Source organism: Orcinus orca, chromosome 1 (genome assembly GCF_937001465.1).
Source record: "Orcinus orca chromosome 1, mOrcOrc1.1, whole genome shotgun sequence".
In the NCBI taxonomy this organism is placed as follows: Eukaryota; Metazoa; Chordata; class Mammalia; order Artiodactyla; family Delphinidae; genus Orcinus; species Orcinus orca.
This window is the reverse complement of record NC_064559.1, coordinates 58,590,258-58,605,429: the sequence shown is the minus strand read 5'-3', so window position 1 is coordinate 58,605,429 and position 15,172 is coordinate 58,590,258. Positions and strand designations below refer to the sequence as shown.

The following is a 15,172-nucleotide window of genomic DNA, read 5'->3' as shown; positions in this document are numbered from 1 at the left end:
TAAATTCACAATTTAGGCATTCTGGGCTCTAAGCTAGTTCCACTTAACTGCCTTCCTTTTCCTTCAGCACCCCAGGACCTCAAACTGGGAACCACTGAGCTCACTATAATACAGCTCTCCTGGAAAGAATATGTTGTGTAGTCCAGGAATGCTACTGTTTCAGTGTTCAGAAAGTGAAGATAATTTTCTGCTCCATGAAGGAGAAGAGAGGATTGCTTTTGGAATACTTTAGAAATAGAAATGTAAATTTAGGACACCATTTCTGTTGTAGCATTCCTTTGTATTGCTGTGAACCAGTGAGTTGAGACAAATGACAATTAAATATTGAGGGTCACATTATGAGCCTTGAAAACATTTTGGGAACTGTTTTTAGGTAATGTTAATCATCTATAGAATGTATTAAGGATATTATTACAAATGATACTGTGGATAGAATAAATCACTATGTAACTTTTAAACTAGGCTTTTTGCATGCTTGAAGTAGCATGTCAATTAAAACATTTTTAAAAAGAGTATTGAATATCATTCAATTTAAAATATCTAATGTGCTGCTTTCTTTCTTATGTTCAGGACAGGGTTGTTTACTCCAGACATGGCATTCGAAGCAATAGTCAAAAAACAAATTGTAAAGCTGAAAGGGCCTTCCTTGAAGAGTGTAGATCTGGTAATACAAGAATTAATCAACACTGTCAAGAAGTGTACCAAAAAAGTAAGTTTGAATTATGTAACTTTGCAACCAGTAACTACTTGGTTTACCCATCTTTCCTACCCTGCTACATACCTCTCTTTCCCTGACTCTCCACTTTGTCATAGAAGGTTGTGTGTTTGCTCAAGGGGAAGGATTGTGAAAAGTACTGAATGGGAATTGCTTTCATGATATATGGGCGTATTGACTTCTATCACCCCATTCCAAATAGGGTTGTTGTCTTAATCAGGTAAACATGACTTTAGAACAATTAAGTGAATGCCCTAAACCAATTTTTCCTGTGATGCATGGATGGGAGTAATTGTTAGGGGAAAGGAATCAGTGATATTGTTTGTAACAAAAAGGTAATTCTTCTAAATTTTAAATGAATTCCACTTGAACCTGGATGTTCTGGGAAGGGGCACTGTGGTATAGTAGTTAAGAGCCCAGCCTCTGAGGTCCAGTTATCTAGATTCAAATCCTGGCTCTGCTATTTACTTGCTGTCTGACCTTGAGCATCATACTTAATCTTTATATTTTTGTTAATTTCTGTGTAAAATGGAGATGATGATGATGATGATAATGATGATGATATCACCTCAGTGAGGATTAAACAAGATGATGCCTGAAACCCATGAGGCACTTAACACATTGATTAAACATAGTAAGTGCTCAGTAAATGGTGGTTAATCTATAAATGGCCATTTTTAGTAGCACCCAATATTCCCTACCTTGTAATATTTATTGTAATATTTATTGATGGAGAGTAGTGGGCAAGAGACTTCCCAACCTGGGGGCTCTTCACTGAGAAACATGGAGGAATTGTGCTGGATTCCATCCATTCCATAGGGACATGAAAGGGGTACCCTGTATTGGAAAATATAAGAAGGGAATTACTGATGGTGTTAGGATAGGGTAGGCCTAGCCCTGTGGCAGTTACTATTGTTACTTTGATTATTTCTTGAAAGTATAGATACTTCCGATTTTGTTAGTTTTGTTACCCTTCCCTTTCTGTATGGTTACTATGAGTAACATTCCTGAAAAACCAGTGAGAAGAAAGAGAGAATGAGTATGAGTGTTGGTTCCCAGTTACCTTACAGAAAAACTCAGATGAAGGAAAGATATAAGTAGTGAAAGAGGAAAGGAATCTAAATTTAGGAATTCAGGATTGTCAATGCTAAAAGAAAAGGAGTTAGGTGGAACTAGCTTGGGGCCCAGAAGTGGCTCTGGAGCTTCAGATCCCTTCTCTAGACTTCTTACTATTCTTCTACCTTATTCCTTAAAGTTCTATTTTCTCTTCTCTAAAATAGGAAAACGCCATAGGCATTAAGGGACTGAGGAAAGGGAAAAGAATGCACATGGGGAAGAAAAAAATGTCTTTATGCCAGCTCTTCATTTGGAAACTTGAAGCCATTTAATAATACTTCACATCCCTCCTGTCCTTGCCTATACCTCAAAATACAGTTAGTCTTGTCACCTGTATATTGGCCTCCTCTTAACTGACTTGCTGAACTAACTGAAACTGCGTTCTCTATTTAATCACATGGATTGCCGCCCTCAGCACATAGATGTCTTCTTCAGCCAAAAGCTTCTCTTTAGGTTGCCCATGCATTCCTGCTTCCACCAGTTAAGTGGTCTTCTTTCCAATGGCCAGTTGTGCTGTGTTTGTCCTCAAACCTGTTTAGCCAGTTTTCCTTCTTATTTTAATTATGTAGGTTAAGTGAAGAGTAAATAAATTGATCAAATGCAGGAAAGACTTTGAATTTTGTTTCCATAAAAATCCAGCTTTGGAATGACTTAATAAAGGTTAGCTACAAAAGCTTTGCAATTGATTACGTGTAGGTAGGACAAGGCTAAAAGTATATGGGGGGGGCGGTGATAAAAATCTAGATGGGCTCTGCATTCAGATGATTTCCCGAGTGTCTTTATGTTTCCCCTCCACTTTAAAGAAAGCAAAACTGGAAATCACAGATGAAGGATGTGGTTTATGTAAGACAGAAGACGCATAACTCCAATCAGCAGATCCATATGCAGAGAACAGGCCTTGGCCTCACATCAAAAGATTGGCACATGTGTGTACATTTATGTTTTGAGTTATATAAAGTGTTTATGGTATGTATGAATCATTTTTTTTTTTTTTTTTTATCACTTCCCATTGTATCCAGCTTACTGGAAAACCAACAGTTGGTGCCGATGGCATAGGACGAGACAGCTTCTTCCTGGACACTTTCTGGCTTTTATTCTTTGCTTTCCACCCTTTGAACCTCCTTTTCCATTAAGCTCTCTAGACCAGTGGTGGTTGTATATTTGTACTGTCTTCTCAAAACATTTTATATGTTGCCTTGAATAAAACCTAGCTTTCTCCCTGAGATTATTGTTTACCCTTCAGCTCCCTTCACTGAAGGATATTTATTGGCCCAAACTCAAAGAATCTTAGGGCCTGGATCAGGCATGACATTTGTGTACTTCTCCATTTGTGCCTTCCAAACATTATTCCTTCACCTTCCTATAAAAAGTCTTCCATTAAGGCCCGGGTGTTACCAGCTCTGCCACCCTTCTCTCTTCTATTCACTGTCACCATCAGGTCCTGGTCACTGCCTTGTATTCATCAAGATATTTAGAACTTGGCTTACATTTTTCCTCTCCATCCTAAATTCACCTTCAACTTGGATGACTTCAGTAGAGGTCATGTCCAACACCCAGCAGCTGCTGCTCTTGGAGATCTTTGACTGCAGTGGTTCTCCATTCATTCCACACTAGCATCACACTACTTGTGACCTCTTCCAGTCCCTGTCATGGTGGACAAATGTTCTACCAAAAGATTCTTCAGAAATTTAAAACTCTAAATCTAGGGTTTTCAGAGCACTGATTACCCCCTTCTACCCTCTTTTAGCTTTTAAGTCAGTTGGAAAATTAGTAGGAAAGCTTAAAGGAGAATTGAAATTTAGTATCTGCTTTGCTGCTGATAAATCTAGATTGGAAAACATGGCTGGGATTTCCTGCTGAAGTGGGAATCTCCCATTACTTCCTCTTCCAGCCATTAACTTCAGAGTCCACAGTGGCGGAGAGAGTGAGATGTGCACCCAGAAGGAGCACAGCGTTTTTTGGCTAACCTCACACCTACGGGCCTCTACAGTGAGCAGTGATGGAGTGCACCTGCTCCACGAAGCAGAGAGCTGTGAGCCAACACAGGTCAGGGGCTCACAGGTCTTCTTTTGTCTTCTCTTTTTTTTTTTTCTTTCCTGCGAGGTGACGAAAATGACAAGGGTTTCTCCTGTAGTACTTTCTCAAGAGAGAAGAAATGTTGGTGGAAGTTCCTACTTTATGAGTGAGGTGTGAAAGGTGCTGGGGAGGAGGAAGGGAGAGAGCAGTTCTTCTCTATACCTAAATTCTGCCACAGGGTCCAACCCTTCCAGCTCTCTCACTCCTTTACTCTCCCTATAACCAGTCTTTAAACTCAAAGAGACCTTCAGACCTTTGGCTTCTTTTTTTTTTTTTTCTTAGCTTCCTGTCTCTTCCAGATTTTATTATATTTCCTGACCATTGTATCAGTCTGGGTCCAACCAGAAGAGAGAAACCACACAGCAGTTTGAACAGGGAACAGTTACTATAAAAATGTATTAAGGGCTACCCCAGTGGCACAGTGGTTGAGAATCCACCTGCCAATGCAGGGAACACGGGTTCGATCCCTGGTCCGGGAAGATCCCACATGCCGCAGAGCAACTAAGCTCGTGTGCCACAACTACTGAGCCTGTGCTCTAGAGCCCGTGAGCCACAACTACTGAGCCCGCGTGCCACAACTACTGAAGCCCCCGTGCCTAGAGCCCATGCTCCACAATGAGAGAAGCCACCGCAGTGAGAAGTCCGCACACGGCAATGAAGAGTAGCCCCCGCTCGCCGCAACTAGAGAAAGCCTGCGTGCAGCAGTGAAGACCCAACATAGCCAAAAATAAATAAATAAATAAAATAAAATTTTTAAAAAATGTATTAACTATAACATGGGCTTAGAGGAATGAGGGATTGGCTAGTAAGAAGTTAAGAGAACAACTGAATATAGGGGTAGAAGCTGTAAGGAGCAGATGCTAAGGTACCACCTTTAGGAGAACATGCAGGAAAGAGGGCCCCTGACAAGGGCTAAGACTGGGACTTCCTTAAAGTGGGCCTGGATGTGGCTCACTGGGTGGCAGAAAAGTTGCCGTAGTGTCATGCTGCAGTGAAATCTGCCCTCTGTGCTGGGAGGGAAAGGGTGTCCATGGGGAGGTGTCTCCTTGGAGACACTCTGCTGCAAACTGTTCAAGGTGGGGACAGTGGCTGCCTTGTACTGCAGTAGCCTGCTTTAGTCTGCCTTTTCCTCCCTCAGTGTCTCTCCAGGCCCCGCCTCTCCTGACAAAACTTCACTTGGTGCCAGCCAGCAAAGGAAAAATACTTAGAGGGCCCAGGATTATTTTCACAGAGTGGGCAAGCAGGTTGAATTTGGAGCTGAGAGGCAATAAATTGACAAGCAGTACATTTACCTTTAACTTTCTGATCTGTTACTTTAATTCTTCTTGGATTAACTTTGCCACCTGTTAAAACTCTAAGGCTGGTCGAATTTACTATTTGTGTTTTATCTCCCTTTCCCCCAGGTTGCTGAAGAGCTTGGAGACAACCCTCTATCTGTGTGGATTAGTGCCACATAATATACCCATTGTCTTCAGCATCTCATTAGTTAGTGACTTGCAGTGTTCTCCACCATAGTGACGTTAAACTTTTAACACTCTTTTTAAGATGCTTTGCTCATCACTTTCAGCAATGATTTCACAGAGAGAATAGAGGCCATAAATGGGAACATTAATTTCTAGCCCCCAAACCTATGTGTATTCCCAGCCATGCCCATCCTTCTCTCTGTCTCTGTTGAAGTATTAATCCTGACCAGGGCTGGGCTTCTACTTGTACTCTCACCTACTTAAGGAACTTACTCTCTGGATTCCTCTGTTTCCTGAATCATCGCCTTCTCCATCACATTTTAAAATAAGTCAATGTATAAATATATTTATGTCTCTCCTGACTTATAAGTAACAAAAACGTGTCTTCTGTCCTATTCCTCTCCTTTTCATCATGGCCAACCTTCTTGGGGAAAAAAGTAGTTTGTGCTTGCTATATCTTTACTGTCTCATCTCCAGTTAATTCCTTAACCCTCTGAAGTTTGGCTTCCACCCACCACTCTATTGAAATAATTATGGTAAAGGTTAACCAGAGACTTGATTGCCAAATTGAAGGGACACTTATTCCCGATACTGAATTCCACTCTCTTTTTGAAGCTGACACCTCTCTTTCTTGGATTCTTCTCCATCTTTCTCATGATTCTTCTTCTGTCTCCTTCAAGAGCTTATCCACATTTGCCTGCCTCTAAACACTGGAGTCCCCCAGAACTTGCTCCTGGTTTCCTTCTCTTCTCTCTCCTTTCTCCCTGGCAGATCATATCTCCCATAGTTCAACTATCACTTAAAACATTGTTGATTCCCAAATCTATACCACCAGCTCAAGCTTCTTAACTGAAACTGTCTACTCTACAGTCTACTACAACTACCTTCTCTTCTTACTTAAGGCTCTAAACAGTTTTTTTTTTCCCCCCGCAAACTAAATTACTACAGTGACCTCCTAACTGATCTTACTGCTTCTAGACTGGTCATATTCAAATTCATCCTCCTCACTGTTGTCAAAATGGCCCTTCTAAAATACGCACACATATTTTTTTCCTGTTCCCTCAAAATTATTCAGTGGTTCCTTATACCTTAAGAAAGTTCAAATCATTTGTGATTGTGTTTAGTTTTCACCATCTGATCCCTGAATAACTCTCCAGCTACATCTGTTGTCACTTTTCGCTTGCTTCAGCCCTTCTAAGTGATTTGCACTATTCACAAAGATTTTTTGTGCCTTTAATATTTGTACATGTGATTTTGTTTGTTTAGAGTCTCCTTAAGATATAGCTCAGTCATCGTTTTTCCTGAAGGGCCTCTGTGAGCCCTTTCTTGGTCTCCATCCTCACTCCCTTCTTAGTGCTTTAATTGTAACCCTGTATTTACTTCTATCATAACAATTATGATACTGCACTGCAATTTGTTTGTAATTTATTTGTTTAGGTGAATGCCTCTTCTTGCTGATGATAAGCTCCTTTCAAAAAAGAGCTGTCTTTTATCTTATCTTTGACACCTAACCCATTGACTAATCCTACATGAGACATTCTATAAATACTTATTAATAATTTAGATATTTTAAAGTTATCCTGATGGCAAAGAAATCTGTACTTGGTTTAAAAATAATATTTTAATCACTCCTTTTTAAAAAAATTTTTATTTTATATTGGACTATAGTTTCAGGTGTACAGCAAAGTGATTCAGTTATACATATATATGTATCTATTCTTTTTCAAATTCTTTTCCCATTTAGGTTATTGTGGAATATTGAGCAGAGTTTCCTGTGCTATACAGTAGGTCCTTGTTGGTTATCTACTTTAAATATAGTGGTGTGTACATGTCAATCCCAAACTCCCAATCTGTCCCTCCCCCCAGTTCTTTTTCCGAGATCTTGAATCATCTTCACTATCATTACTCTGAATTCTTTTTCCAGTAGATTGCCTATCTCCACTTCACATGGTTGTTCTTCTGGGGTTTTATCTTGTTCCTTTATCTGGGACATATTCCTCTGCCGTCTCATTTTGTCTAACTTTCTGTGATTGCAGTTTCTTTTCCACAGGCTGCAAGATGGTAGTTCTTCTTGCTTCTGCTGTCTGCCCTCTGGTGGATGAAGCTGTCTAAGAGGTTTGTGCAGGCTTCCTGATAGGAGGGGCTGGTTCCTGCCCACTGGTGCGTGGAGCTGGGTCTTGTCCCTCTGGTGGGCAGGGCTGTGCTCAGGAAGACTTTAAGCAGCCTGTCTGCTGATGGGTGGGGCTGTGTTCCTGCCCTGTTGGTTGTTTGGCCTGAGGCGTCCCAGCACGGTTGGGAGGGGATAGGTCTTGGGGAGGAAGTGGCAGCCTCCAAGTGGGCTCACACCAATGAGTACTCACCAGAATTGCTGCTGCTGGTGTCTTTGTCCCTGCAGTGAGCCACAGCCACCCTCTACCTCCGTAGGAGACCCTCCAATATTAGCAGGTAGGTCTGGCCCAGACTCTTATGAGGTCACTGCTTTTTTCCCCTGGGTCCTGGTGCGCATGAGACCTTGTGTACACCCTTCAAGAGTGGAGTTTCTGTTTGCCCCAGTCCTGTGGAATTCCTGTGATCAAACCCTGCTGGCCTTCAAAGCCAGATTCTCTGGGGGCTCCTCCTCCCATTGCCAGACCCCCAGGCTAGGAAGCCTGACATGGGGCTCAGGACTTTCACTCCTGTGGGAGAACTTCTGTGGTATAATTATTTTCCAGTTTGTGGGTCGCCCACCCAGTGGGTATGGAATTTGATTTTATCGCTATTGTGCCCCTCCTACTGTCTCATTGTGGCTTCTTCTTTGTCTTTGGATGTAGGATATCTTTTTTGGTAGTTTTCAGCTTTTTTCTTTTTTTTTTGTCAATGGTTGTTCAGTAGTTAGTTGTGTTTTGTTAAGAAGGGGTGAGCTCGGGCTTCCCTGGTGGCGCAGTGGTTGAGAGTCCGCCTGCCGATGCAGGGGACGCGGGTTCGTGCCCCGGTCCGGGAAGATCCCACATGCCGCGGAGCGGCTGCGCCTGTGAGCCATGGCCGCTGAGCCTGCGCGTCCGCAGCCTGTGCTCCGCAACGGGAGAGGCCGCAGCAGTGAGAGGCCTGCGTACCGCAAAAAAAAAAAAAAAAAAAAAAAAGAAGGGGTGAGCTCATGTCCTTCTACTCCACCACCTTGCCACTTCCTCTAGTCACTCCTTTTAAAATGATAAAATTTGGACAGGTTTTCTTTCAAGTATCTATCCTTTTCCTTATTCCTCAATTTGATGTTCTTGATATTTGGCCTTATTATGTCTACCTTCAATTTTTTTTTACTTTAAAACTGGTCTAATTCAAGTCTTTTGTAAAGCAAAATAATCCTAATTAAAGTTGAGTATGCCAGGACTTAATTATTTGACCCCTTTTGAACACAGCCCATAGATAAAGTGACCATATAATTTATTGTCCAACACAGATTTGAGATTAAAAGGGGGAGCTATCAATACTTTCACTGGAATAGTATGAGTAAACCAAGACTGCTCCAGGCAATCTGAAATGTATAGTTACTCTCACTGTATTGTGAATATATATATATATACATAAGAATATGTCTATGTGAATATATATATATATAAACTTAAAACAATAATTTCACTTACAATTGCTCATGTTGAATTTCTTATGTGTAAAATACTTAACTTTCCTTTTCCTTAAGCCACATAAATAAACATCAGTGAAACACATGGGATTTATGTGTGTTCAGATAACAAGACACAAAGCTAACCTGGGGGAATGCACTTCTTCTCACATGTTTTCTCACTGTGGTCTCTGGGGCACTGGAGGACAAGACAGGGACATTAGAGTTTTATGAGCTATTTGGCTTCACTCCAGGGACAACTCAACTTTGGAATTTTTCTGGTGGGCATCATCTTTCAGCTGCTTTTCTCTACTGCCTCTTCTCCAGTGCTTCATTGCAGGGTCCTGAGCTTTTTTGCAGGAAGCACTGAGAGGAACATCTTGTTTTTTTAACCACAGTTTAGCAACTGTGCCATTTATTGGCCTCTTGGGAAGCCACATTCTTGGATCACCATCATACCAATTAATTGATTTTTTTCCCCCTGCTTAGAAAAAAGAAAAAACGCTTTGCAAGGAAATAAAAAAGATACATTAGTTGGTTATTAGAAACACTGGGAAAGATTTTTCATTAAAAAGTGCTGTTAGAAGAAATGCTGAGTTTTGTGGCATGTTAGGTAAGTAGATATCTGACCCTGAATACACATAACTAAGCAGTGAATCCAAAGACCTTACCGCAGCTTTCAAGGCCCTGCATGATCTTGCTCCTTTTCATTTCTAAACTCCTCCCCATCTCCCTCCCCACAGTCCACTCCAGCTACACTGGTTTCCTTGTTTCTTCAACAGGTCAAGGAGATGTGGTGCAGGGCCTTTGCATTTCTCATTCTCAGTGTTGGAAATGCTCTGCCTCGAGATGTCTGCATGGGTCACATCCTAGCTTCTTTCAGGTCTTTGCTCAAATGCCACATAATCAGAGTCTTCCTCTGACAGAAAATTATTATTTTCTATCAGCAATTTCACATGCTTCCTTCGAACACACACACACACACACACACACACACACACACACACACACACTCATACCATTCTTCATCTACTTACCAAATTTGTTTTTCTTTGTGGCACATACGACCACATGAATTATACTACATACGTCTTTTATTTCTGCTGTGATTGTTGGACAGTAAAGGGACTTGAAGAATGTAAGCTCCATGAGAGTAGGGACTTGGTTTGTTAAGCTCATTACTCTATTTATAACCCCTGAACATCCAGGTTTTCAATAATAATTATGGAATGAATAATTGAATACATGAATCATGTCTCATTGACTTGGCAGGTGATTTTCCGTTTGGCTAAAGTAGACATTTGAGTAACTTCCATGAAAGCTTGTAGGATGAAAGAGAATAACTACAAAGCATCATGCTCAAATGGGATTTTCTTTTAGGTCTGGATAGATCTGCTCTGGTTTTCACTCTGTACATAAAGATTTGCATTTCATCTCTTCTAATGGCTGGCTGTCCAGTCAAACACTCTGTGCTGTGCTACTCATACAGCAGATGCCTCATGTAATGGGCCATGGTACTCAGGTTTCAAATCAGGCTGAGTATTAAAGTTTGAATCATTTGTTGGGTTTTATATGAAATTCAGTCCTGGGACTTGACTAAAATTCAAGAGATAGTAATCTCACCTTTTAATCTCACACTTCATTAAAGGATTCATGATCTTTGCAATTAATTCTTAATTTATAATTTACCCTGGCCCCTGCTTTTCCTCTTACTTTCTGCATTATTTTTCTTGTTCCATTTTAACTGCTTAATAATGTTTACCAGAGATAAATGTGGAGAGAGTGGTGATGAAAACCTGGTTATTGTCTTCAGGTATTGTTTTGACCCAGCACCAACACCCTCCTGCCCTCCTGTTTGGATGTTTTCTGATTACTTAATGAGATTATGGCTCTTCTGACTACCTTTCAGCTTTATTTCACTTAAGGTTGGGCTTTTTCTTTTAATTCCTTATCATCTGCTAAATAACACTAGCATTCTCTTCATTTCTTTGTTTAGAAGAAATAATAAGGTCAGATATGTAATGGAGAACATATCAACTTACCATATATGTTCTTCCTTCACAGAGCTCACCATTCCTCCCATCATTTGTAGAAAATATTTGAGGTTTGGGATTTGCCCACTTGGAGAAGAAGGACTAACAGTATTTCTTTCTCTCTGACTACTTTACCCAAGGCCACCCGGGTGGGATCTGGCATCCTTCCCCTTTTTACCAACTTCACTTAGATCTTCCTAGACTTCCTATATGCCACTCCTAAAATATAGAATCCTCAATAAAGAATTTTCCAACTTACGCTTGTGAAGTTTCTTGACCTGTTTTACTAGAATTGTTTCTCATTTTTGATCACTTTTGTAAATGTGAATACTTCTGTTTTTCCTTTTTTCATAACAAATGTGTTGTGCCCAAATAAATATTCTCTCATCTCCTGAATAAATCCACCATTATGCTACACACAAATTAAAAATCACTAGGAGTTTTAAGGGCAGATTTTTTTTTTTTTTTTTTCTCTCTCGGTACGCGGGCCTCTCACTGCTGTGGCCTCTCCCATTGCGGAGCACAGGCTCCGGATGCACAGGCTCAGCGGCCATGGCTCACGGGCCCAGCCGCTCTGCGGCATGTGGGATCTTCCTGGACCGGGGCACGAACTCGTGTCCCCTGCATCGGCAGGCAGACTCCCAACCACTGTGCCACCAGGGAAGCCCTAAGGGCAGATTTTAATTCACATAAATAGAATAAAATTATTGCATGCTTTTATAAGCAGTGAAATCATTATGGCTACTGAGTTTGTAGTGCGTGGCCAACAGTGGTTGGTTTATAGCATTTTGATCAAAATAGAGCCCATATCTTTAGGTCAGCCAAACCATCAACTCAAGTCATGCACATAAAAGAAATTTTATTCTGGTTTTAGTTCATTTTCTCAGTGGTGTTTGCAACGGAACTGTGAACAGATGGTTACCTAAGAACCTGAGTCTTTGCTTAAGGCATTGAACTAGTTACTCTTGAAGGTATAGAATCTTGCCTGGCCTTGTGCCTGTTCCAAGAGATACCTAATAGTATGGCTCTCATGATCGGATTAATCAATGGTTAATACATTTTGTAAGTGTATATTTTTATTGAGTAGAAATGTCTTTCAAGTGATTTTTTTTCCTCTAGGGAAAAATGTGCTCCATGCGTAAAATTAAATTTTTATATTGACGTCCCATCAAAATAATTAAACACTACCCTAAATAATACTTAAAATATTGGATTTTATTAAAACATGCTTTTGTATTTAAAAAAATGATGGTGCTACTTTGTCTCAAAACAAGTATAAAGTTTTCTCTTAGAATTATATACCTAAAGTTTTGATTCCTAAATACAGGTATATTATGACTCCATTTAATCTTCCTTATTATTTAAGAATATTCAACATAATTTTAACATAAGCTATTTAGAAGTAATTTATCATTTAATAGATGTTCAACTTTGTCTGGAAGCTTTGCTGTCATTGTTTAAGCATCAAATCTTCTGAGGCCTTCTCAGAGCAGGTTTAGCCACTTACTTCTTTGTGTTTCTCCTTGATTTTTGTTAAATATTTCTCTCGCATAACAATTTATCTGTATAGTCAACCTGCCACTCAAGACTGTGAGGTTTCCAATATCAGGTGCTTTGACATAAACTGAGCTCAGAGCTGGCCTATAGTGGTGCCCAAAGAATGTTTGTTAAATGAATGACTGATGTGAAATAAATTTAAGAATATAAAATTATTATATCCAATAGCAAAGCCTTAATTCCTTGAGCCTGTATAAATCAATTTGCAGAATATTTAAATAATTAATAGAAGAATAAAAATCTAATGATGGTGATTTCTAGGTCAATATTATTTTGGCACACATGATTAAAATTTTGATGACTTTGACAAAAAAATTGTGTTCTTACAATGGTAAGCTTTTAGTTCAACATCCAGAGCAAAAGAGATTGAAAATTATAATGACTTAAGTGGTTGAGAAAACTGATTGCACCTTAAGTAAGAGACGTAGAAGAGAGGCAAGGAATTGAAGTGAGCAATCAGCTAAGTATCTGTTAAAGCTAAGTAGAATGTCATGCAAACTGAGCAGGGACTCTGCTGAATGAGGTAATGAAATGAGTGGCAGAAAGCCTACTCAGAAGTCATTCTGAATGTCAGTAGGACTTTTTTTTTTGCCTTTTTCCTATATGTATTATGAAGAATTGGGACTGGAGCATTACATTTGGGAGGCAGCAATTAAAACCATCATTTTGAGTTTTATACTCCCACAACATTTTTTACACTCCTACAAACCTTTTAAGATCAACCAATTAGAAACTGTACTGGCTTAATTACTGCCTTTCAGTAATGCCTAGATCTTTCCTGCTTACTGTCCCCTTCAATATTTCTCTGAGGGCAGTTCTTCTAGTGTATTCTCTTTCCATTTTATCCCACTTAGAATTTAGGCTCATTTACATCCAGTTTTCTCAGTTGTAGATACAAAAATATGGCTCTGGCGGGTTCCTTTCCTGATGAAATTGAGCTTGGAAAGATCAGGAGGTACACACAAAAAAATCAATCCTCCTGCCAAGGGCAGTAGATTGGAGGGTTCTTAGATGTTTCTACTTCATGGGATGCTCTTATCATTTTGGCCTTTCCTTGACTTATTGATGTCTGCATACTAGTCTGTGGTCCTTCAGCTATCAAGTATTTAGTTTCTGAATAAATATTTATATTGCCACTCTTTGGTGTTTTAGAAATAATCTGCTATAATCCATTTTCTAAATGCTATTGCCATCCCCATCCTATTTAGTAGACCGCTATTGCTTGTGTAGTCACTTCTCTGCAGGAGTGTGGTTCTACGTTAGTGTGGCTATCATCAAAAGCAAGTATGCAATGATAGCTTGGGGTGCTCTCTGAGTGCAGAAGAGGAACAATTGCTCTGGTGGCCTAGTGCAGGCTAGTGGTTTGTGCCGGATGTGCCACCTAGTTTTGCATTAGTCAAGAAGAAGGACAAGTATTCATCAGCTATCCCTTCCATACTTAGAGACTTTTTATAGGCCTTACAAAAAATAACTTGCAGTATTCTCAGAGTATAAAACGGCTTCTGGAATGATAGAACTGTCCCTGAAGAATGTTTCCAAAACTCAAAATGGAAGCTTCATTTGTGTCTTGAAGTTATTCATGAAGTAAGCACCTAACTGATCACAGATCTCAGGATTCAGCTAGGAGTCTCAGTAAGGGGGTGATGGTTTGGTGATCTCATGAACAGACACTGGGCTGTGAATTTTGAGGTGACCAAGGCAGCCAGGTTTCTATGCTCTAATGATGTTGTTATAATAAAAGTACTCTAGGACTTCCCTGGTGGCGCAGTGGTTAAGAATCCGCCTGCCAATGCAGGGGACACGGGTTAGAGCCCTGGCCCGGGAGGATCCCACATGCCGTAGAGCAACTAAGCCCGTGCGCCATAACTACGGAGCCTGCGCTCTAGAGCCCGCGAGCCACAAGTATTGAGCCCGTGTGCCACAACTACCAAAGCCCGAGCGCCTAGAGCCCATGCTCTGCAACAAGAGAAGCCACTGCAATGAGAAGCCTGTGCACCACAACGAAGAGTAGGCCCCTCTCGCCGCAACTAGAGAAAGCCCGCGCACAGCAATGACGACCCAATGTAGCCAAAAATAAATAAATTTTTTTCAAAAAGTATGTTCGTTGTGGAAAAATTTGGAAAATGCAGACATGTATATAGAAAAAAATTAAAATTATGCATAAGCCCATCATTCAAAGAGGTTGTTGCCATTAACATTTTGTAGTATTTGTGCAGATTCTTTTCTGTGCACAGACAGCAGACTTACAGCATTAGGTGATTTAACATTTATATGTGATTTGTAATCACAGTGGTTCCATGAAGTAGTGCAGTTGTTGTCTTGCTAAGACACTGATGTGCATCATGCATGCTATAAAGTAGGTGCGCACAGTGACTCCAATGACCATGGAGCAATCACATCTCAGGGAGGCCTAGCATACAAGTTAGGGGAAATATTATGTGCTACAGTATTACTCAAGAATTTTGGAGTTTTTAAGGTTTTTGGCTATATCCTCAAAGAGTATCAAGTGTATATGGTAGCCTGTGACTATGAGTGTGTGTATATGCTTGTGTGTAATCACATTTTATATTTAGTAGCCTGATTTTCTTCACCCAGTGTCATAGACACTTTAGCATGT

At 40.3% G+C, this 15,172-nt stretch overlaps 1 protein-coding gene across 12 annotated transcripts in view; it reads left to right on the top strand.

The window, feature by feature from the left end:
* DNM3 (dynamin 3) overlaps positions 1-15,172 on the top strand; it is a 573,184-nt gene that overhangs the window by 222,978 nt on the left and 335,034 nt on the right. For all 12 annotated transcript variants that reach the window (XM_049715524.1, XM_012532983.3, XM_049715544.1 and 9 more), the window contains exon 10: positions 571-709. In XM_049715524.1, the coding sequence (XP_049571481.1) occupies positions 571-709 (139 nt within the window). The remainder of the gene's footprint in view (positions 1-570; positions 710-15,172) is intronic.